The sequence below is a fragment of the Salminus brasiliensis genome, chromosome 12 (assembly GCF_030463535.1).
Source record: "Salminus brasiliensis chromosome 12, fSalBra1.hap2, whole genome shotgun sequence".
Lineage (NCBI taxonomy): Eukaryota > Metazoa > Chordata > Actinopteri > Characiformes > Bryconidae > Salminus > Salminus brasiliensis.
Window position 1 is genome coordinate 22,221,478 of NC_132889.1, and position 23,677 is coordinate 22,245,154.

The 23,677-nt window shown below is 42.0% G+C and overlaps 2 protein-coding genes across 15 annotated transcripts in view; one reads left to right on the forward strand and one right to left on the reverse strand.

Annotated features, from left to right (window-relative positions):
- The first annotated feature begins 2,965 nt into the window (after positions 1-2,965).
- On the forward strand, positions 2,966-10,374 carry nme4 (NME/NM23 nucleoside diphosphate kinase 4). Of its 2 annotated transcripts, none has more exons than XM_072694020.1 (5): positions 2,966-3,083; positions 7,064-7,194; positions 7,351-7,452; positions 9,265-9,377; positions 10,170-10,374. In XM_072694020.1, the coding sequence occupies exons 1-5, from the start codon at positions 2,966-2,968 to the stop codon at positions 10,288-10,290; spliced, it is 585 nt and encodes a 194-aa protein (XP_072550121.1). In that variant the 3' UTR covers positions 10,291-10,374. The 2 variants fall into 2 exon arrangements, with proteins under 2 accessions (XP_072550121.1, XP_072550123.1); XM_072694022.1 differs by lacking the exon at positions 2,966-3,083 and adding an exon at positions 4,258-4,272 and having other exon boundaries at positions 7,084-7,194.
- Positions 10,375-14,342: 3,968 nt separating this feature from the next.
- The window catches only part of nfixb (nuclear factor I/Xb), a 153,694-nt gene continuing 144,359 nt past the window's right edge, over positions 14,343-23,677 (reverse strand). For 9 of the 13 annotated variants that reach the window (XM_072694005.1, XM_072694001.1, XM_072694000.1 and 6 more), the window contains 3 exons: positions 23,228-23,375; positions 21,161-21,252; positions 14,343-19,302 (listed from right to left, as the gene is read on the reverse strand). In XM_072694005.1, the coding sequence (XP_072550106.1) occupies positions 19,288-19,302; positions 21,161-21,252; positions 23,228-23,375 (255 nt within the window). In that variant the 3' untranslated portion in view covers positions 14,343-19,287. The remainder of the gene's footprint in view (positions 19,303-21,160; positions 21,253-23,227; positions 23,376-23,677) is intronic. The other 4 variants (XM_072694008.1, XM_072694010.1, XM_072694011.1 and 1 more) reach the window with 1 other exon arrangement.

Sequence of the window (23,677 nt, forward strand, 5' to 3'; positions counted from 1 at the left end):
CAAGGCAATAACACTTCAAAATACCTGACCACTGTGCATCCTCTGTCTCTCTAGGCCTTTACAGCAGCTTCTTTCACATAATTTACACTGTGGGTTTTTCTCCCTTCACTGAAGGGAGTCTCTGAAGATGAACTGCTCAATTGTGCCAAGGTCTGGTGACCGACTTGGGTAGTCGTCCGTGTTGTGCTTTTGGTCTTTGTCTTTCTGCATGATTGATTGACTGCATTTCTCTAAACTGACAGACCTGTTCCCATAGACCTCAGAATTCACTCTGCTGCTGCCATCATTGGTTATATCACACCACCACGGCTTCACCAATGAGCTCGTATGTTCTGAATCCTGAGCAGATCTTTCCTTTCTCCACACTTTGACCGTTCCAGCACTGTGGTAGGGAATGATCATGGTGTGTTTAAGGGGAGACGTTGTTGTGCACGTGATGATGTTGCAGTTTTATTTATGGCATGATTCCTGCTCCAACTTGATCACTCCCTCACACATACACTATCCACTTGTTCCATGATCAAGGGTAATGTTTGTTTTGTGAGCTTAGGGCAGCCTAAACATCGATTTGTGTGTGTGTGTTTTTTGTGTGGATTTGCTTGGAGACCTAATTTTCATGTTCTGGCCATTCCAGAATCTAAACAGGAAAAAGCGTCATTTAAGTAATTATGTTTTGCGAACAGTGAGAACAGGAGCATCTCTGACTCGGGTGGTCTATACATAAGACACTGCAAGTTCCTTCTGTCACAGTCTTTAATTAGCCTCCCCTTCAGAAATGTACTTTATTACTACCACGCTCATCCTGTAGCTCCTCCTTTTAGTCACAGTTACTACTTGAATGCAGGAAAGGCTGTGGCTGTTTCTTATTAGAGTGAGTTTAACGTCCTTTCCTGTCTGCTTTCCTTGCTTGTTTCTGATCTGTAGCTCAAGGCCTCAGGAACGATATCTGCAGAGTGATCAGCGTGTGAATTCACATCACCACCAGATCAGGCAAAATCGAGGAAAGCAAACAGCAGATCTCAGCCTACAGATCTACAGCCTCTCAGAAGATGATCTCCAAAAGACAAAAAAATAGAAAGGAACACTGTGTAAAAAAATTGCGCTCTCATAACTTTTAGCAAGGCTTCAGACCTTAATGAACTTTTTAAGGCTATGGCCTGCTCAGTCATCATTAGGAAAGAGCAGATGATACAAAACTTTATACACTTAGACTCATTGTGCTGAAAAACACTGCAGCCATTGGCTCCTATTAATAGTAACCCCAGCACTATTTGATACCCACAAAGCAGAAGAAGGTAATGTGAAGATGGTATTAGTATTTTTAGGTAAATTTAAGTAATTTTTGTTATAATTGAATTAATAAATGTCAAGTAAAGTAAGTAACAAGAAAAATAAGGTCGCTTGTAGGATTTGCTACAAAAGCTAATTAAAACCCCCTTTTTTTTGACTGCAAATGACTTTGTGAAGATTTTGCAAACTCCAGAGTGATGGTGCAGCAGAAGACAACATCCCCCACCACCAAAATTCTGCATCAGCAAGGAACATCTAGACATCTAGCCTAAAATTTCAGCGCCTCATAAAAACTCTGACTCCTCCTCATGCTAAAGAAATGAAAGCAGGCAGCCCAGCAGTACCTGGTGCCCACAAAGCAGAAGAAGGCAACAAGAGTCCTGTGGACTGATGGACTTTTGATGTATCACCTTCTGGCCCCAGTGGGCAAAGAGAGAAAAAAGGTGCAGAATTTCATGTAAAGAACACCTCGCCAACTGTTAAGCATGAGGTAGGGGCCTGTGGTTCGGGCTTGTGTTGCAGCCAGTGGCACACGAACCATTTTTTACTGACGGAGGCAAGAATGGATTTAATTAAGTAGGCTACTAGCAAATTCTGGAAGCAATCATCACATAGTGTGTATCAAAAGAAACAACAACTGAAGATGGATGAAGATGAACTAAAGAGGATGGTTTCACAGCAGGATAAGCATTCTCAGACTACAACTGGGGTGTTACTACTGGCCTACGTCTTTTAGACATTAGTTAAACCTTCTTACTTCGCTATTCACAGTAACGGATCTGTCAGTGTTACACAGCACCATTTGTAACACCCTTGCTAACTCCCCTTGCTAATTTGTAACTCCCCTATTTTGTGGTTTATATTTACATTTATGGCATTTCACTGATGCTCTTATCCAGAGCGACTTACAAGGTCACTCGTATTACAGAGAAGAACCAGTGCAGTATTCGAGTGTTCGTCTTGCCCAAGGACTCTTATTGGTGTAGAACAGCATGGTCACCCAGACCAGGAACTGGACCCCAGTCTCAGCGGTTTTCTCCGTTGCACCACACCAACCTCACTAATGATTCAGTTCACATGTGTAATGGTCAGTAATTGTGTTTGGATTGTTCCTGACGGGCTGATACCACACTGTCCAGGTTTAACATGTGATGCCATTAGGAAGCAAAACCAGCAGGCCCTAAAGGTCATGTTTTTCTGCCATTACAGAGTTTTGAGGACTGGGTGAGTGTTGGATGTGCTGGATATGATAGAACAGCCGTCGATTCCAAATGAGTGCAAAGTGAATGGAAAACCCCACAAATACAGGAAAACTAACCTGTGTCCCAGGTCAGTCAGTCAGTCAGTCTGTCAGTCAGTCTGTCAGTCAGTCATTACTCTCTGATTACAAACGTGAGTTTGACCCATCAGGTGAATGACCGGCTGTGTGTGTGTGTGCGTGTGTGTGTGTGTGTGTGTGTGTGCAGTCACTCAGTGACCAGCCTCTGTGGCTCTTTCAGGGGTTTAAAAGTAAGAGCTACGGGTCGCAGACAGAGACACGACTCGACGTCTGTGTGAGAAGTAAACATTTGGACTTTTCTGGCGATGAACTGCGCCTTTAAAGAGAGTCAGACTGTCGGTCTTCCTCCTCTTCATGTACTTTTCCCTTCTCTTCTTTCCTCCAGTTGACGTGAGCATGGCGGTGGTCCCGCAGTGTCTGGTGAGCCGGTTTCTCCTCCACGGTGTGCGGCCAGTTTCACACGTCCAGCTGACTTGGTTAAGTGGAGACGCGCCGAGCCGCGGTACTACCTCAGGTGTGTGTGTGTGTGTGTGGAGAGTGAGAGAAAGAGAGTATTTGGGCTGGAAGCCATCCTGAAGTAAGTTCCGTTACTTGAATGAAAGTAGCCTCGGTTCCGCTCCTAGAGGAGAAAACCTCAGTGTAAACATCCCAGAGCTGAGACCTGCAGGGGAAACACACCGAGAGTCGGCCATGATGAGCCAGGCTCGGTTCTTCAGGTTCCCTGACCTCCGTAATCGATTATTAAGCTGGAAAGTGGGAGATGAGGGCAGCAGTGGCTCTTCTCAGAGGCTCAGCAGGACAGAGTGCAGGAGAGACCGAGTAAAACTCTGAGTCTGAGGTAAAGTCGAGTTTAATAAAGTTTAAACAGGGTTGTCTCTGTTCCACCTTAATCGTGGATGTTTTGCTATAACGGCGTCTCGACAAAGCTGCTGCCCTGTGAGGTGGGATTGAGACTGGAGTAGGAAGAAGCCAACTTCAGCTCCATGTAGGGAATTTAGGAAAGTCTGTTTTTTTCAGTAATGTGAGCAAAACTAGCTCCTGTAGTCGATTAAACACAGGCAGATTGGGATCGTTTGTGAAATGATTTCATTTTAAACTTTAGGCTGAATTTCAGCCATTTGACCAGTCTCTGTGTGCTGTTTGCTCACAGCGCCCCCGCGCGGCCTGCTGTTAGATGGCTAGCTAATTGCCTGACGCTGGTTTTCACGTGTTTTTAATTGACCGAGCTCAGTCCAGGCGTTTAGTGTCGATTAGGTAATGATGGGGGGAGGACAGTGCACTCCGTGGACAGTGGAGTCTGAAATCCTGTCCGTTTTTAGTGTGCTGTAAAATACTGAATGTGGTAAATGCAGCTGTAGTAAAATGTCTAGTGTAAGTACAGTAGCTGTTAGCATAGGATCCTGACAGATACACAACAATGGGGTGGGTACAATGTCCAATTATTTTAGTCAAATCTGTACAGACTTCAAGTACACTTCTGTTATTAGCATTATGCTTTTATTGTGATTATCGTTGTATGTGTAATTGGGTGGTTCTGGTGTTGTGTGTTTTAAAATCAGGTGTTATTTGAGTGTGGTTGGTGTAAACAGTTGGGGCAGGGGGGTGTTGAGGGTCCTGATGTAGGAAGGAGGGGAGAAAGATCTCGGTAATTCAGATGTTGGGATGTAAACAAATTCATATATTCAATAATGAATAATTGCCAAGCAATTCTTGTAAAACAGTGTCTCTGGGATCAGGCAGTGTACAGATAACACCACTACCTGCCACTGAGCTATTATACCATGTGAGAGACTGGGGTTCGATTCCCAGTCGGGGTGACTATGCTGTGCTACACCAATAAGAGTCCTTGGGCAAGACTCCTAACACTACATTGGCCCTCCTCTGTAATACGAGTTACCTTGTAAGTCGCTCTGGATAAGAGCGTCAGCTAAATGCCGTAAATGTAAATGACTGTGGAGTTTCCCCTTTAAGACTCTTAGTCTTAATGTTTTCTATGAAGAAGAACACATGCAGTGTATCGGCTGTTTTAATGACCATTATAGAGAGGTGAAAACTCTGTCACTCAAACTGTAGGACTCTAGTCTGCTCCTGAACTCAACACTTCCTTCCTAATCTATACCAAATATTTATCTGTCCTCAGGGCAGCTCTCCTGTTAGAACAACTTGTCAGCAACCTTAAATGCACTGCTCCTGTCCACTGCTTACAGTGCTGGATGATTGGTCTGCTGAACAGCCAACCAGAGCCTTTCTCTCCCACTGTGTGTGTGTGTGTGTGTGTGTGTGTGTGTGTGTATGTTTTGGACTGTGTGTGTGTGTGGATTGCTCTTAATTTAATCACGCCATCGGAACTGACTGCAGAAATCACATGCCCGTCACGTTCAGCAGAATTCTTCTTAAATCAAGTGTGAGAGAGAGTGAGAGAGAGAGAGAGAGTGAGAGAGAGAGAGTAAAGTGAGTCCAGCAGTTTAAAGTACAGCTGGCTGGCTGCCCTTTTTTAACATTAAGTGGGGAGTAACGACATTGGGGGAAGCATCAGTGTTTTGCCTCATTACTATATCTATACTATATCTGAGGAAATGAATACACTTTGTAAAGAGTTCTTCAGGAGTTCTTGAGTTGGGGAGGGGTTCTGTGTATCAGTTCTGTGAATCATAATGATCCAAAGAGTTAACCGTTTTTACTATATAGAGTAGGGCAGTGGTTTGGCAAAAACCTAGCCATATGATGAGCATCACAATACAGGGGTAATGATTCTGTATATTGCCATACTGTTAGCACAGTGATATGAGTTTTGTAATAACATTGTGGGAAACTTAAAAATCTGAGTAAAAGAAACGTTATCTCGATATAGTACTAAAACAGTTACATGGAACCATGTTTAACAGGCTTTCCATTATAGAAAAGAAGCATTTCAGCATTCAGATGACTCTTTGGATCATTATGATTCACAGAACTGATACACAGAACCCCTCCCCAACTCTTTTTAAGAGTGTATTCATTTCCTCAGATATAGTTCATCCTAATGAGGCAAAACACTGATGCTTTCCTTAATGTTGTTAACTTTTTCAGCAATCAGAACAGTGGGATCTTAAGACACTGCTATCTGGAGGTCAGGGTTATCCACTGTCTGCCACCAGTCTTTACATTTAAACTATAAATTAAAAACCAACACTGTTTTTATGAATAGCAGCACTCCCCCCCCCCCCCCCCCAAATATAGAACCTGTTTATCTTATAATCCGTCCTCACTGATGATAACACCACCTCAACCTTCAGAACAGCTCTACAGTAGTGGCTTTTAATTTTAAAGCTCGTTCAAGTCACAAAGGTTTTAGAGCATTTGGAATAATGTTGGAACATTTCTGGTCTGAACATTGGAAAAAAAGGTTTTGTTATGATGGCGGCAATATCTGGAAGTAGTGTGTTTATGAAGACACGAGAAAAGGTAGAGGTGATTGATTTAAAGGAAGTTAGATTGGGCGGAGGGGCTTCAGGCAGTTCCTCCTCCCAAGTGATGGACTGGTGTCCCAACCCATTTTACTGAATTCCCTGCTCTAACACAACATTTAGCAGGTTTGTCTGGTGTTATAAAAAAAAAAAAAGAAGGTACCATTAACCCACCCGTTAACCCACCATAGCTACCTCTAGCACTGTTCCAGATGCTAGGAGGGTAAGGACTTAACACATGTCTCCTCCGATACAAAGCTCCCCGGGTCCCCAGCTCTGCCACAACAGCTAACAGACCTCTGTGCCGGCCAGCATCACCAGTTGTGCTCTTTCGGACTCTTGCCTCTGATGGCAAAGCGGCACCCCTGGACCATAGTGGAGGCGCAATGGGCCGCTGAGCCACTCAGAGCCTAATTCAGGTGTGTTTCAGCAGGGTAATAACCAAGCTGTGCTGATCACTGGCCCTCGGAGTACGTAGTGAAAGCACAATTTTACATCCTTATATCACTGTAGTGTTGATATTTATGTGTGTTTCGGTGCTGCTGTCCAGTCATGCTATAGAGTTAGTATTTTCAGATTTGATTTTGAGTGATTTGATGAGTGGTATGGTGGTCCTTCCAGTAACTTCTCTCTGCCTGTATGATATGAATCTGCATGTTGAATGCAGCCAGCAGCCCTGTCCGTCTCATTCCTCTCTGCAAAGCAAGGTTGTTTTATTTATGAAGGTGTGTTCACCCTTCATCACATCCATGTTCAGCAGTATTAATAGATGTAGACGTAGTGTACATCATCTAATAGTTTTTAGATGACGTACTCGTTGTGTTATCATAATTTGACAGGAGAGGGCGCAGTTGTCCACTGCTTTTAGATCTCAGCGTTTTAAGTGTCCCTACTGGCCTACTGTGTAACATTTCACATGCATGGATAAGTGTCTTTGATCTTTTCTTTTGTGTGTGTGTGTGTGTGTGTGTGTGTGTGTGTGTGTGTGTGTGTGTGTGTGTGTGTGTGTGTGTGTGTGTGTGTGTGTGTGTGTGTGTCATTGCTGTAGATATTCCTGGTGTAAAAGAGCGGACTCTGGTTGCCATAAAGCCAGATGGGGTCCAGAGACGTCTGATTGGTCAGATCATTAAACGCTTCGAGCAGCGAGGATTCCAGTTGGTGGGTCTGAAGATGCTGCAGGTAAGTGCTCTGCTCATGCATTCTCTCAGTGTGTGAGTGTGTGTATGTGTAGCCACTTTGCTAATAGTCCCAAAAGCAGTGAAAGTTGTCCTGACTGTGTGCATGATCTTTTTTGAGCAGTGGTGTTTTCTTATATGCCTTTCTTATACGTTGCAGGTGTCTGAGGAGTTACTGGCCCAGCATTATTCGTCTCTCCATAGAAAGCCCTTCTACCCCAGTCTGCTGCGCTACATGACCTCAGGCCCTGTGGTTGCCATGGTGAGGGTCAAACTAAAGTCTCTCTACTCGTTACTAAAACAACCCCACCCAACACTTCTAACTGCCGTCCTCCGCCCTCCGCCCTCATTTCCTCTGTCCCTCGTGTCCATTATAGATAAGCACTGCACAGATGACGGCACAGTCCCCTATCTGGCCTGTTATACAATATTCGTTCTATGTATATATGTATATATGTACATATATACATATATATATATATATATATATATATATATATATATATATATATATATATACATACACACACACACACACACACACACACACAGTCATGCCCGAAAGTATTCATACCCCTGGCAAAGTTTGACTTAAATTTACTTTTATTTAACCAGAAATTATATTTTTGCCTTGAAACGACACAGGCATCTCCCAGGAGATAACACGATGATGTACAAGAGGCATCATTGTGGGAAAAAGTATTTCTCAGCTTTTATACACATTTGAACAAAAAGTGTCATGTCCAAAACTGCTAACCTTAAAGATTTTTTTTTTAATAGTTTACAACAAAACTGTTCATTTAAACACAGAATTAATTGCGTCACATCATGTTTTGTAGACATTTGTTGGTTGTTGCCACTGCGGTAGCTAATTGGATAGTATGATGACCATGGTAGTCCCCCTGCCAAGTTGATCCCCCTTATGTCATAGATGCTTTTCCATTGACTCAAAGTTAGGTAGGATGGTGTTACACCTAAAAGTTACCACTGCTGTATACAAACAGTACTTAATAACTAATAATAATCTAGATCCTTAATTACATGGCGTCAGGGTGGAGCAGATTGGTGATATTTGCTCTGGTTCGCGTGCCACCAAAACAGCCCACTCTACAACACCTTTATCTAGCATCAAGACATTAACAGCAGATATTTTAAGTGCTGTAAGTCAATGGCTAAAAACATGGACGCAGTGGTTTCATGCTATAGAAATGAAGCCAAAATTGAAACCATTGTCTTTGCAGGACATAGAGGTGGAGCCAGACTCCTACTGAACTGGTAGAACCGCCCTTTCTTCCAGACCAAGCGTCTTAGGCTGCCTACTTAGGCTTTACAGCGCAACCTAAAGGACAAGAAGCAGTAGTAGATTTTTTCACTGGATACCCAGTTTGTTCTGCCAGTGTAATGTTTCAGCAGTAAAAGTTTATAATAATTGTTAATGTATTTTCTCATGAAACAATTTTAAAGCTCCTCTATAGCTATTTGCTGCCGAGATCAACCGAAGCTACTACAGTCCTGTTTCACCCCTCTTATTGCTGCTGCAAGGAGTCATCACGCGCTGGTGACGATTAAAAGAAAAAAAAAAGTAATAGTATTTGTACTCGAACTCATACCAGAAAATACAATTGGCAAGAGCGCTGGCCAGCATGTTAACTACACTAATGCTAGCTGGCTAGCTAACAGCTAATAAGATCACACTGTCCATTTTGCGCTAAAATCAGGCTTACAGAAAGAACTGCAATGAACTGTTAACAGAGTGTCTGTTAATGCAAACCAACAGCACAACATGACATGATGATCTGATTTACTAGCTAGTTGCCTGACCTCTCAGCTACTCCATGTAATAAACAGAGGCCACAATACAGGTCCTGCAGACAGTCTCTTCCAGCCAAGGCTGTCAGTCTCTTAATTCCATGCTCTTCTACAGTCATTTCTGTAGAAGGATTCAGATTCAGGACTCTCAGTCTGTCAGTCTTGCAACTGCTCTCTTCTTGTTCAGGGCAAGCTTGCAAAAGCGATAGAGGCTTTAAATGTTTTTCCTCCAAGTTAAAAGTAGCCATGATTTTTTTTTTCTCAGGTGTGGGAAGGACACAATGTAGTAAAGTCAACACGAATGTTAGTAGGAAACACAAACCCAGCTGAAGCTGCTACTGGAACTCTGAGAGGAGACTTCAGTATTCATATTAGCAGGTACTCACACCTGTGTACACACACACACGCATGTCAAAAAATTACATCCAGTAAATGCATGCCAACATATGCTAGTCAAAAGTTTGAAAACACTGAAAACTAGTAAACTTTAATTACTATTTACAGTGTTTTAGATAGGGTGACCATACATCCTCTTTTCCCAGACATGTCCTATTTTAAGAATCTAATAACCAAGGTGACCAACAGCACTGAGTTTCAAATAAATACAGACGGTTGACTCACCAGAAGGGTTTAAAACCGTCTAATAAAAGTGTTTTTTTTTTTATTGATTTGTTTTTATTATTTGCAATACAAATAAAAGTATGGAAATGGTGGTAATTGTTTTTGCTATTTTTCTTCTTCATAAGAACAGAGATTATTTGGCTGCATAGACTTTTAAGACTTTTATTAAGTCTTTATTGAGTCTTTGTCTATAAGTAAATGTTCATGTATTAATGTTTGTTAATACAAGTGCATGGTTTGATGAATTTAACTCCCTCCCATCCTCCCGCACACATTGTCATGGTCCTACAACTTGGGGCCTAATTGAAGCGCCCCGAGTGAACCATCCGTATCAGGACGGACTGTGTGTGTTTCTCTCCCAGTGTCCCTTTTTTTGAAAATCAAAAACATGGTCACCCTATTTTATATAATGGATATGAATCTGTAAGAGTTTTTAAAATCTAATAACTGTCTCTAATTATTATTATTTTTATTATATTATAATTCTTTCTATTTCTTTTGGATGATGATTTAATTAAAAAAAATCTGTTTGTTGTATTAATGTTGCAGGAACATTGTGCATGCCTCAGACTCTGCCGAGGTGGCACAAAAAGAGATCTCGCTATGGTTTCAGCGCTCTGAGCTGATTGATTGGGAGTGCTGTGACCATGGCAACATCTACCATCCATAAGAGACTGGCCTGCGGAAGTGCAGGCGCCATGAGTTCGCACCCATGCTGTATGTGGGAGTTTTGAATGCTGGAGCATTTAAAGTAAACACACCGTGGTTTCCTCAGTTCATTGTCTGCTAGTAGTTTTCAAAGAAAATTAGCTTGGAAAACTATTTTGAAAGTTTGTTAATTATTAATACTATTATTGCAACCAAAACATGCTGAATCGAGATCCTTTCTAGGATTTCATCAGTCCTTTCTTGTAATTATTTATATGTATATAATTATTCTACAAGAGCATGAGTTGTTTTTTCACATATGTAAAAAAGCAAAACTATCTCAATTCACTGTAGAAACACAGATTTGGGGACTAAGGATGTTAAAAGATATGTTTTTATGTTTAAACTTAGCAGCTACTTTTTAGACAGATGTAACTCAGTGTGAACTGTCCTAATTGGCTGTAATGCCAGTAATGGCAGCTGTGAAACTTTGTCTTCTGCTGTTTTTGTAATGGTTAATCATTCAGAAAACTGTGGGGTGAAACTGACTGCCTGGATCAGCATGATGGATGTTTCGTCAGCTCTACATTGAAGGGCATTTAATAAAAAACCCAAACCCTGTCATTTTTTTATATGATTTTTAGTTGCGAAAATGGTTTAAAAGGCATCACTGTTTGCCAACTTGTGCTTAAAAGGGCTGTTCAGGACATTAGTGGTCAGATGATTTGTTGACTTTAGAATAAGTATGATAGATAATAATAGGCTGTGGTGCTCTAAACTGGGACTTCACTGTGCAAAATCAAAGAGATTTGCATGGATTGGTCCAATAAATGTTAAAAAGAATGAATTGCTGTGTTTATTAAACATGTTATTGGGAAGTTTTTTTAAAGATTCACTCCTTGAATTTATGTCAGTAATTGATCTGCAATATATTTCAAGTCTTTTAGTTTCTTTTTTCTGACTGCAACTGGTGGTTTAAGAACACAGTCACTGAAAGACAAGCCCTGTTAAAGCTGCTTATAGCCATATTGAATGCTTATACCATTTGAAGAGACTTGAAGACTGACCTGTTAAGAGATCATTTTGATGGTCCTACACACTCTTGGTATTTTACATTTTAAGATTTTCTAGATATCTGTGTTTTTAATACTGGTGATGTATGTAGTTGCATAATTCCCAAAAAATAACATGTCCTTATACATTATTTTAGAATTATCATTGTAATTAGAAATGTGATGCGGAGTGTAAAAGACTAAATGATTGTAAAATCTGAATTAAAGTAGTTCTGCAAAGTAGATTTGGTTTAGAGTATAAATAACCAAGACTTGCTGCTAAGGCTCGGTGGCATTTTGCTGTGTTCCACTGTATGGTTAAAGTCATCTGACCTTTTCTCAGTTCTGTCCTGTTTTAAAGATTCAGTTTTCTAATTCTAACTGAAATCAGAAAAAAAAAATCAACCAACACCTGAAGCTAAACATCCAGCATTGCATTTATTAGAATGTGTTTGTTAATATAAATGTGAATGCACCAACCTTTTCTGTGGTTTCCTTTTGTATTGTTTCTATAATCAAAATGCTAAAGGACAGTGTTTGTGTTTGACAGGGCTTCTATTACCTTTACGTTTCTCATTACACTATTACATGGTCAGTTCAGATTTTATAGTTAATGGATAACTTTAATATTATCAAATCATATTTACATGATTCAAATGTGTAAATCTTTGCTACTTAAAGCATAATAAACAAAATGACAAATTGTTGATATAAATCGGTGCTACTTTTAAATAAATAAATGAAAATTCAAAACACCAGTTTTTTCCACATGGACCAATTTGAACTATTTGTCTTTAGTCCGTGTCTACCACTGTGTCTTCGTCAAGTTCTTAAACAAAATAAAGGGAATGCAGTTAAACAAATGGTGTCGAACATACAAACCTCCTCCTTCCTCCCGTGTTTCCAGAACATGCAATTGAGTCTTTTATCAAATTCTGGTCCTTAGAAAAGCCTATTAGACCAGGAAAAGTCATTTCTAAAGAGTAGGTCCTCCACCAGTGAGGACACTCAGCACCACATTACTCAAAAATATAACAAAAATTCCCCAAGGATGCTACAAATAATATTATGGGAAGTTAACCCAACCCCCTAACGTTATGGTGCCCTGAACTGAGGGGTCTGGAATGTGAACTTGTGATTGGTTAGATGTGGAGATAGAGGGGCATATCAAGAAATAATGTGTTACCTTGATATGCAAAATAAATAAATTAAAAAAATGGTATGGTATGGAAGGCACCGTATGTACGGTATGTATGGTTTGTGAATGTTGGTTGGCCTATTTTACGTGTATGGAGAAAGCTAAAGCATGGGTGACTTCCAAAAGGACCATATCGATCCCAATCGTGCCTCAACATCCACCAAGGCAGGGGGAGGATTCTGGAGTGGTCGCCGCAGTTGCCTGACTTGAACCACAAAGAAAATCTTTGGTGGGATTTGAAGGTGGTTGTAGCACACAAACCCAAGAATATTGATTAACTGGGGGTCACTACATTTGAGGAATGGGCTTCGATTCCCCAGAAGCTGGTGTCTGGCTATGCTTCACGTTTGCAGTAGGTCATAACAGCAAAAGGGTGCTCTATTAAGTACTAGACATGCTTGTCATGAAGGGGTTTAAATAATTCATTTTGTGTTATATTTTGGAGAGTGCGCTTGTCATTAGTTGTGTTGAGTTTAACATTTTTATTGTTTGGATTACTACAGAAAACTGAAGGTTTATAAATGTTACTAAGCTAATTTGCAATGAGTGTTGAATCATTTTGATTGAAACTGTATATTGAGTGCATGAATAATATGAGAATAACAGAAAAGCACAGACATCCATCCTGATCACTGAGGCCTACTCTACAGCATCACTGGTTCAACTGAAGACAACTGCATTTGCTGAACTGTCCCACAATATCAAGCAATTGGTGTATAGCTGATGGCAGCTGTACCTGTTGACAGTTCTTCAATAACTATGTTTTTGAGGTCTGTGGTAAAGTAACTGAGAACTACAGCATGGCTACAAGACTGAACTACTTATTTGAGGCCCTGTCATAGCAGCTTTGTTAGGCCTAGTCAGAGGCAGGACTTTCCCTCTCCAGAACATTCAATGTGTTTCTTTTTAGCTTCTCAGATATGAATCCACTGTTCTGGTTTGGGTTATTGTCTTGCTGTAACAAGCTGTCCAGGTCCAGAGTCGTCTCCACACTGTAAAACTACCACCACCATGTGTGAGGGTTGGCCTAGTGATGGCTTTACACCAGCTGTAAGCAGACTTGTCCAAAAGGTTACACTTCTATAGTCTGGCCATAGAATATTTTTCCAAAGGTTCAGATACTGTCCAGGTGCTCTTCTGCAACTGTGAGCCGGGAATTGGTATTTCTTTTGGTCAGCAGTGTCTTCTGCTTTGCTGCTGACCAATGAATGCCACCTTTACCCAGTCCCCTTCTTACTCACCTTACACTGAACGCTGACCTTACCTGAGGATAGAGAGACTTGCAGTTCACTGAATAATCCCCTGGAACCTTTGGTGATTTGTCATGACGGCCTTTTTTTGGAGATGCTTTGGCAGGCTGACCACTCACCAGTGTTCCTGGGGTTTCTCAATGGCTCTCACTGTGATTCAGTGATGTCCTACAACAGCGTAAGTGGTTTTTAATTGCTTCCAGACTGAACTGTTTTAACAGTTTTTCCCTCACCACCTCTGGATTTTTATTTGACCTTAGCCTCATGTGCTTGTTAAAAGTAACTACATTACTCTCATAGTAGACTTCAGCATGAGTGAGTTTTACATTCAGCAGGGCTAGCTGCATTAAAGCGTGGCGGAGTTCAATCAGCTGAATCAAAATGAAATTAATTGAATTAATCTGTTGCTTGAGTAACAAAGGTGGCAAATAGTGAAACCAGTAAAATAATCTGAAATAGTAGCATAAAAAAGCTTTGTTGTATTTGATTTGATTGAATTTTTAAAAACGTAAGTTAGGAACAGCACTGTAGTAACACAAAAACATCAAATAAAAAATAATGTTCCACACAAGGATTTTTACAGTCAAGAACATCCTTTTATTCAATCAGTTAAAGGTTTTGCTCTTTTCAAACTGTTTTTCTTATTATGGAAAAGAAATTGTAATTAACACATGCATTTCACCATGAGCTCTGGAGGGAGTGTCTAGAAAGAGGGCAGCTTCTTTTAGGGTTAGTGAGGAAGCTATGGGGCTGGGGTAAAGGCTGCTGGGGAATCAGTCTACTCTAAATGCATCCCAATGCCCTACACACTTTAAAAAACAAACAAACCCAAAAGATAATAGAAAAGAAAAGAAAAAAAAAAGAAAGAAAGATTTTAAACACGGATGGTCAGTGCCAGGGAGGGACAGGGCTCTGCGAGCGTTCTTTCTTCAACACTATGGCTTTCACATGCTCCCATCTCTCTCATAATCATGGCTGATGCTGCTGCTGGCTTCATGTACTTCAGGAAAAGTAAAAGTTTGCATATTTCTGTGGGAAAACGAGCAGGCTGAAAAGCTGAAGCCTGAGTGTGCTTTTGCTGGTGGAGTTTCAAGGCGTTTTGAATTGTCACTACAGTCCAGGTTCTGTGGCGTGCAGCATTTAGGACCACATCACTTTGGTCTGAGGGCTTGGCTCATAATCGTAGATGACACTGGGATTTTGGTCAGGATTTCCGTATTTGTTTACCATCGAGTCCGTGTCTCGCCTTGGCGGAACCATTCCGTTATAAGGTGCTTAGTCAGGTTTACAACCCCCCCTCCCTCCCCCTCAAGCGTTTAAATAGCTGGTCTCGTACAACCACTAAAAGGTGCATCATCCATGTAAATTCTCAATGCGGCATCTTTGCAGCCTAAATACGCAATATTGACAAAGTTTAAAAAACGACACCAAATTTGGTAAAAAAATGAAAATAAATAGAATCAAAACAAGAGTTATAAACCTAACCTATCCCAGCAGCCGGATTTGTTTCCACCGCCCCGTTCCTATGTCAACCAGTTTCTCCCTCGCTCCGTTATGTGCCGTTAACCGATGGAACCATTTCTCCCTCGTCCACCCTTTCACTGGACATCCCGCCAGAGCCCACTGGCGTAACTTGTTCACTTACATTAACTGTTCAATGGAGAAGCTGAAGAGATCGGTATGGTATACAATGTGAAGCATACAGACAAGAATAACATGTGAGCTAACTGCATTCTGCTCAGACAAAAGTTTTTGCATTTTTTTTTAAAAACCCCTCCATTCAGTGAAAATGGGGTGGGGGGGAAGGAGATGGTTATGCGACTACAGACTACTCCAGTGTCCAAGAGAGGCAGAAGAGTACAGAGGAAGGAAAAGCAAGACAGAAAGGACTTTTTTTTTTGTCTTTTTTTAAATTTTCTTAATTATCAACAATAAAAAGAGGAACTAAGTCACACCAATTTCCTTTAGTACTATATATACTGCTTCGAAGAAGGAGAGAATATAAGAGCGGGTTGAAGGAGGGGGGCTTTTCTGAGACGGGCACTCAGGATTACAAGATGGAGTCTGTGAACAAAAGGCACTTTTTAGGGACAACCTTTAAGATGCTCTGAGTCTAACACTACGTCACGAAACAAATATTTAGAGTAATTTACAGTGGGGACTGGAAAGTTGGGGGGGAAGGGACTGGGTGGGTGTTGCTTGGGGAGAGGGGGTGGGGTTCACTTTGTAGCTCAAAACATTTTTAGCTATCAACATATTGTTTAGATTGGTTTCCACCAGAGCTTGGCGTGAGATGGGAGTCTACTAATCAACTATAGCTACCATTAAAGAATTCACATCACGTCTCCACATTCTCACACGTTTATTCACGCTTATTTCTGCTGGTTTCGAGGGCATTCGAGCTGTTTCGCAGCATCTCCCAAGAAAAAGGGAAGATCTTGTCGTTGAGTTTGAATATGTTTTACAAATTCTATATACAAAAGCCAACAAAGCACTTAGCTTTGAGCGGGATACTGTCTTCAACAGAAGTGACTACGTACTGTCATGGTTTGGGATTCGTGTGACACTGGGACACCTGAACCGAAGGCGGCTGCTAAAGCGTGCTATTCTGCCGTTTCAGAACTGCACTGGAAGCAACGGATTGATTGATTTAAAACAGAGGATTTCAAATCCCCCACGCTTTTGCATTCATTTCTTAGACGCTGTAGATTGTATCCACCCTCGATGAGAAAAATGCCTTTTGTCACAACCTTGACTAAAATGAACCCCTCCCCCTTTAGTAAATACAAAACAAAAAATAGAGTAATGCATGTTTCTTCCTAAAATTTGCTTTATGATAACACTTGTTTTTCTTATTTATGTATTATAGAGTCTGAATGTACTTTATTCCATAAAAAGCACCAGTTTCATTTGTGATATATATTTCAATGTGTTGCAAAACTGTTTCTTCAGCCCTCCCAAGTTTTGAGAACAAATCATTACAAATAAACATAAAAAAAAAAAGAAAAAAAGAAAAAAAGGAAAGATTAAAAAACAATTCCCAAAACTTACAAAGACTTTTTTTTCTCTCCGCCCTGTAGTTTAGAGTCCCGGACCTCTTGGACTTGAAACGATAATAGAAGGTTTTTTTTTTCCTCCCCTCTTCTTTTTACACCCTCTAACAATCTAACAGACAAACACATTTTTCTACCAAGGCATTGCACATGGCTCAATCAACATACAATATGTTTTTCAATTACAAATACTTCCCATCCAAACACAAAAGAAATCAAAAGCCGTATCTTTCTCCTCAACACTACTGCTACTGTTTCCTATAGAAAAGCGATTCTATAGCCTTTTTTTTTCCCCATGGACTTTTCTCATTGGACTTTTCTTGCGGTGAGTGTAGAACTGGGTACTGGGACTGGTACTTCTGAACAAATGACTAATTGGTTTAGATGATTCATGACTCTGCCAAACTTCAGAAAATAACTAGACTGCCACTGAGCTTATACGCAAAACAAAAGAAATGTATATATAAATATATATGGATATCTCCTGTATATATAAAGATGTCTGTGATTCGTGAGACTTGAGTCACTTGTTTCGCTCCAGACATAGAAATTTCTCCCTCCTCTATAGCTTATATGTGAGAAAATAACCTGAATTCATGTCGAACAAATTGCATAATGGGAATACAGAGGCACTTCCATTGATTAGAAAAGAAAAAGACCATCGCCATCATAATTCTCATTTAGCAATGCTAGTTCCTCTACCAAGCTGATGACATGGCCACCTTCCGGCAACAATGCTTCCCTGCAGTGAGATACGTGGTCAGGCAGTCCAGTTATTTTGTGAGGTCGCTGATTCGAGTTGCGCTGTGAATGAAACCGATGCTTTTAATTAATGGCAATTTCAGAACGAGTATCAAAAGGCTGATTACGATTGCCCTATTGAAAAACCAAGGCTTCCCTTTATAGTCAATCAGCGGAAGGTATTCTGTGCGTTAGCGTGTCTATGTGTTTCTGAGGCCTTGCTCTGAGCTGTCAGCCTTTCTGAAATTGTTGCTGAATTTCTAAAGTGGATAACCACGGGGTTCAAATGCATCGCATATTAAGCAATGTCCAATCAAAATCTCCACCAGATTCCCCGCTCCCCCTGTGCATAACTACGATATGTCTGATATTCTTTTGCTCCACAGCACAGCCCTGCGTTCTTGGAACACAGCCATCTGGGAGTGTAAACAGTGAAGTAAACTCAAGATCGAGAGGAAGGGGTGTCTCTGGGCTGTCTCTACCAGCTGTTACAAGTTTCTTAGGGGCCTTCAAGATGCCTCATTATAACAATAACATAAGAAGCTTCATACAAACTATCCTAGAATATCTCAGGGGACATTAAGGCATAGTAAGGTTTCTGATTTGAAAATGTCACTTAAAATAATTCTTTTGAATTCTTTTGGACAATTTGAAAGCAGCAGCTCAGAGACATGGCAGTGAATGCGAGAGTATGTGTGTCTGTGTGTTGGGATTGGCATTCACCCAATAGGAGTTGGTCTACAGTTGATGTTTAGTTGGCACTAGGGGCGAATGGAAGGCCTGAATTTGACTCTTTTTGATTGGACTGATTCCATAGGTAGTTTTTTTGTCCAGATCATAGCATGGGGCAACTATGCGTATGTTTCCCTACACCGACCTATAAAGAGAATGCCCTTCATGAATGTGGACTCGCGTCTGGATAGCTTTTAGTGTTTGACGTCCACTTTCCTGTTTTACCGCAATAGATGATGTGCAAATTTTTATTTTCTCCACCTATCCTATTTTCAATAGTGCACAAAAGTAGTGTTTTATTTTCCGCCTTTTTGTAGTGCAATACTTGACTTGGTTGTATTTTGATTAGTAATTGTTGTTAGGTTGGGTGTTGGGCAAACAGAGACCAGTTTCTCTACTGTATTCCGACTAGAGATGCTGTCAGAACGAGGAGTATTATCTACCTTTAGCTTCAACTCTGCGCTGGAAGTCAGTATGTTTAGCGTCTCAATAATTTGACGTCCCGTTAGTTTCTAAAACCATACTTTTTGTGTTTTTTTGTTTTTGTTAATTTTTTTTGTTTGTTTGTTTTTTGTTTTTGTTTTTTTACTAAAATCTCACCATTGTTGATGTCCCCAGCCATTGCACAATATATCCTTGTTCCTAAGTAACAGATTTTTTGTCCTCTTCAGGTTGCTCTTTCGTGTTGCTGTTGTTTTTGTTGTTGTTGTTTCCATGGATGACTGCATGTCCTCCTTCATTTTGTTGTATGATCCTCTTGTTTTGTCTTTTTTCTTTTTCTCAGAAAGGAGGGAGGGGGTCATCGTTGTAAAGGCTGACTACACAAGATTGGAAGATTCCAAATAATTTCAAGACTTTCCTGGTTTCCTTTGTTGTTCTTTTGGGGCAAGAGGGTCGGAGGGCATTTTCAGATGGAACTTCTTTTTTGTCGCTGTTTTACGATTCCAGATTGTAGTAATGGGGATTTAATTGCTTGTTGGCAGGAAGGTTTTGTCAGAGGAACCAAGACTGTCAAAAGAAAATGAGAAATGTCAGAGTCAGAGAAACACAGGAGTCAGGAGTCAGCCATTGGAAGAACACACTCAATTCAGTGGTAAACTCATCAGCTTGTCCACTAGATGTCACACTTGTCTTGCTGGCCGGCTTGGCCTCTCTCTTTCCCCACCCTGACCCTGTCCTCCTATAGGGGTCTGTAGAGTTTGCGACGTCTCGCCCTTCAGCAGACTCTTATGAGACTGAGAATATCCAAACGTCAAGGGATTCAATAATCATATTGACTATATGATGGGTACAGTTATTAACAGTAGAAAAAACCCTGGTATCCAAAGTGACGGTATCCACCGGGACGGTACTTTTGCACCAGTGCAGTGTGGCTCTTACAGCCTGTGTGTGTGTTGAGGCTGGCAGTCTTTGGCAGCGTCAGTGAGAGGTAGCTGGCGTGCTCTGCCTGAAGATTGGGTTTCTCTAGCCCAGCGTGTAAAAGCGAGCAGAAGTGGGTTGCCGCCTCTGATCTGAGCTTGAGAGAACATTCTGGAAGTCAAGTCTTGGAAACACTTCGCCTCCGGGGGAGCGGCTTTTGTTTTGGTTGACTCTCGCAGGTCAACCAAACACTCCCCCCACCCCAAACACCCTCCCTCCTAGGCCCAGTAACTTCCCCCCCCATGCTCCACTCCTCCTTCTCTTGACTCTATCGCTCCGTGTGTAATCCTTGGCAGTAGTGAGCACCCTCTTTCTTGGCCTACCCCCCTCCCCAACCTCGACCCCCCCACTCCCCCTCTGCTCAAGTTCAAGTTCAACTGGCTATGACATCATGTCTGGTTGCTTCGGGCAACCAGACAGTCAGGACGTGACTTCTCAGTTTGCGGGCCTGTGCTGAAACTCTCACCCTCTGTCCTCTTTTGCATTCCCTTCTTCCTTGTCTATCCTGGGACGGGGAGGTGCAAACCTCTCGCTTGGCCACCAGGGAGCTCTTCTCACTCACTTTTCAGCTCTTACATAGAGGTGCACTACCTAGAAGTTACCTCAGGACGGCTTTTATTCTGGACTTTTGAGTATGAGTATGGTTGGACATTAATGTTTTTTTTGGGGGGTGGGGGGTGGGGGCGTGGTGGGCTGGGGGTGTATGGGGTGAAGGGGAAAAAAAAACTGGGAGCAATGCACATGTGTGATGAGGTTAAGACCCCAAAGGGAGGGTTAAACATACCCCAGATGAAGGGAATATTGTAGAAAGGCATAATGGGTTAGAATGAAAAGTCAAATGGAGGTTAAGCAACTGAGTGAGAGAGAGAGAGCGAGCGAAAGTGTTGAAGCTAGAGCTGGAGCTGAAAACAGCAACGGCACCTCGCTGTAGAGCTTCAGATGGCTGCCATGTGTTGTGGAGCAGGCTGGCTGGGAGCAGGCCCGGGGCGGGTGTGGTTTGCACAGTAATGAGTAAAGTGCAGCGGGTAATGGAGGAGGCCCAGTGTGGTGGCTGCCCACTCACAACGCTCAAATCAACCTCCACTGCCCCACTCCCACCGAGAACGCCTTAGCCCTCTCGGGCCTGCTCCAGATGGGACAGATAAACATACTGTAATGCTTAATGTACGCAGGAGAGGAAGTGAGAGAAAGAGTAAGTGAGTGAGTGAGTGAGCGAGAGATGCAATAGAGAGACCACATTGGAGCACAAATTAGGGAAAAGAAATGTCAGGAGAGTTTTAAAAACATTGTTTCTGGAATGTGCGGTGAGTTACACAGCGGCACTCTGCTGAATAAATCTGACTTCCAAACTACTACCGATCACAACTGTTGATTAGAGTATACCAGAGGACATTTTCCACAAATGATTTTTTTTCTCATGAGAAAAGAACGGTATTACTGTACTCACCTGTGTCTGCTGGGGGATGTTTAGAAAGTTGTTGTCCCGTGATCCGATGCTGACAAACCTGTTGGGAGCTGTGGGGCCTGGCGTGGAGTATGCTAGAGAAAGAGAGAGAGACAGAGAGAGAGAGAGAGAGAGAGAGAGACAAAATGAATCAGTAACTTAACAGTACATCTCGGCAAAGTTTAACACAAGAAACAAATTCACTTTACAAAAACACAGTTCATATTTATCATAAAGCTAATGCGCTCAGGTCACCACTGCATTAACAAACAGCATCAGCTGTTGCCTTCTACATACTAAAGGTAGAGTTTCTTGGGATTTCATTAAAGGTTTTAGAGGTTATCTGCTTCCCTGCTCTGCTTTTGATTGTGTTCCTGTGCCTGACTGTCATCACCGCGAATGATTTCACACTGTTGTGGTTTTTACATTAAAGCAGAAAGAGAAAATGTGTTTTAGGTAGGAAGGAGGTTTCAGTAAGCAAGTGCTGAAGGTCAAGTTTAGGGCAGTTTGAAGTTTATGGACTCTAACAGAATGGCTAATTAACACGCAAGTTCTCAAATAACTGGAAGAGGCACATATTCCCCAGAGACTGGGTAAGATCCACAGTGATTAGCCTGCTAACCTGTGTGCTAAGCCTTCACTTATTGTCCAAAAGACTTGATTATGTATTTTGTTTGAGGTAAACCATGTCACTCATCAATATTAAGATCCAACTTGGCAACCTTGGACAGAGTAAGAAGATTTGCCTCACAGAACTAATGTTTTCTACAAGTTCTGAAAGTTATTCATCGGCACAGTCCATTGGATGTCCCAACACTAGAAGTCTGATGAGTAGTAGAGAACTGGGGACAGTCTTTATAAATGGATCAATGGAATTCACATCTGGTCCGTTTACCCTCAGCAAAGTAAAATCTGGAGTAAATAAGTCAAAAGTGAGGTGCACAGGAAGATACTGAGTGGGATGCACCTTGGACTGCAACAAGGTTTGAGGATAATAGCAGGACTGCATGTATGTAGCTACATGTTTGTGAGCAAGTCTTCAGCAAATTTAAGGGTCAGTTAGACAGATGAAAGACTTTAAGACACTGACAACAACAAAACTAGAATTGAAATTAAATGAACAAAGATAGGAAACACAAAACAAAACATAAAAAAGACAAAAGTGCTCCGTCCAGTGCCCCCTCTGTGGTGGGTTATAAACTTGATGATGCCAGTACCATCATGCCTCATACGCCTCCTCCCTTTTTAACAGCCCCACAGGACTGATCAAAGACCAGTTGTTTACAAGCATCATAGCTCTAAGTATATCGCCACTGATCTTGGATCAGCACTGGAGTCGGCCGATCGCATCTCCACATTCCCAACACAGCAAGCTAACCCTGGCCCAGCTAAAACTAAATCAAACGGAACTGAAAGCAAGCCAACGTAAAAGTCAAAAGTACAATACATGGGTTTCAATGGTTTCAGCAGTCTCATCGTTGTTTGATATGGGAGTGTGAAGGCAAACAGAGAATGTGATCAGAGTCCACACTGACTGCCCTAAATTTGTACCCTTCATTGAAAATACTTGTGGCTGTTCACCACGGTAAGTAAATTGGCTGCAGTGACTGTGGTTAGCTGCTTTTGTTCAATAGAAGAGGTGCCCAAAGGGCACTGGTGTTACTACACAGAGAAATAAATGGGATCTAAAGACAGAATCGGTAGAATAGCTTCGTCCGTTGGGTCTGCACTAATTCTGGACACTGGGGACGCCTTTGCTGCACATGTAACAGGACCTAGAGCAGGGGGTGCAGATTTTCATTTCCAAACCCCAGCCGCCAGCAACTCTGAGCTAATTATAACCCTTGGGGAAGGCTCAAGCATGAAATGCTAGTTTAAAAGATGTCAGCTAGATGGGATGGGCCGTAGGAAGATTTGTTCTAAACAAAGAGGCATTGCTTGGGGCGACCTTCAGGCTTTTGACTGCACAGGTGAGGCACAGTTGTGGCCAGCAGGGGTCATTGATTGGATGGTCAAAGACCAGTTTGGTCTTTGGGTTTGGTGAGATGGGCGGGGAGGGGGGTCACTTACACGGAGATGCGGGCGAGGTGAGTCCGCCATCGAGGGGCGTGCTGCTGGGTTTAGAGTCGGGCATGGGGAGGGGCACTGGACGCGCCACAGGGGGGGGCGGAGGCAGTAAGAAGGAGCCGGGCATTTTGCTCTGGCCACTCCCGTTAGGCTGCAGACGACACAGACAGGGTCAGGAGTGCGGACGCCACCCGACACCCCAGCAAACGGCAAGACGACATTGGCTCGCTCCAAAAAACAAAATGTGGGAAGTGGGGGGAGGCGTGGCTGAAAGTGGTGGGGTGTTGAAAAGGGGAAACAACCAAAAAGATGGCGAATGTGCGTTGGCTTTGGTTATGGAGGCTTGTGTTTATGTGTGTGTGTGTGTGTTTGTGTGTGTGTGTGTGTGTGTGTGTGTGTGTGTGTGTGTGTGTGTGTGTGTGTTTGTTTGTGTGTGCATGTAAGTGTGAGTGT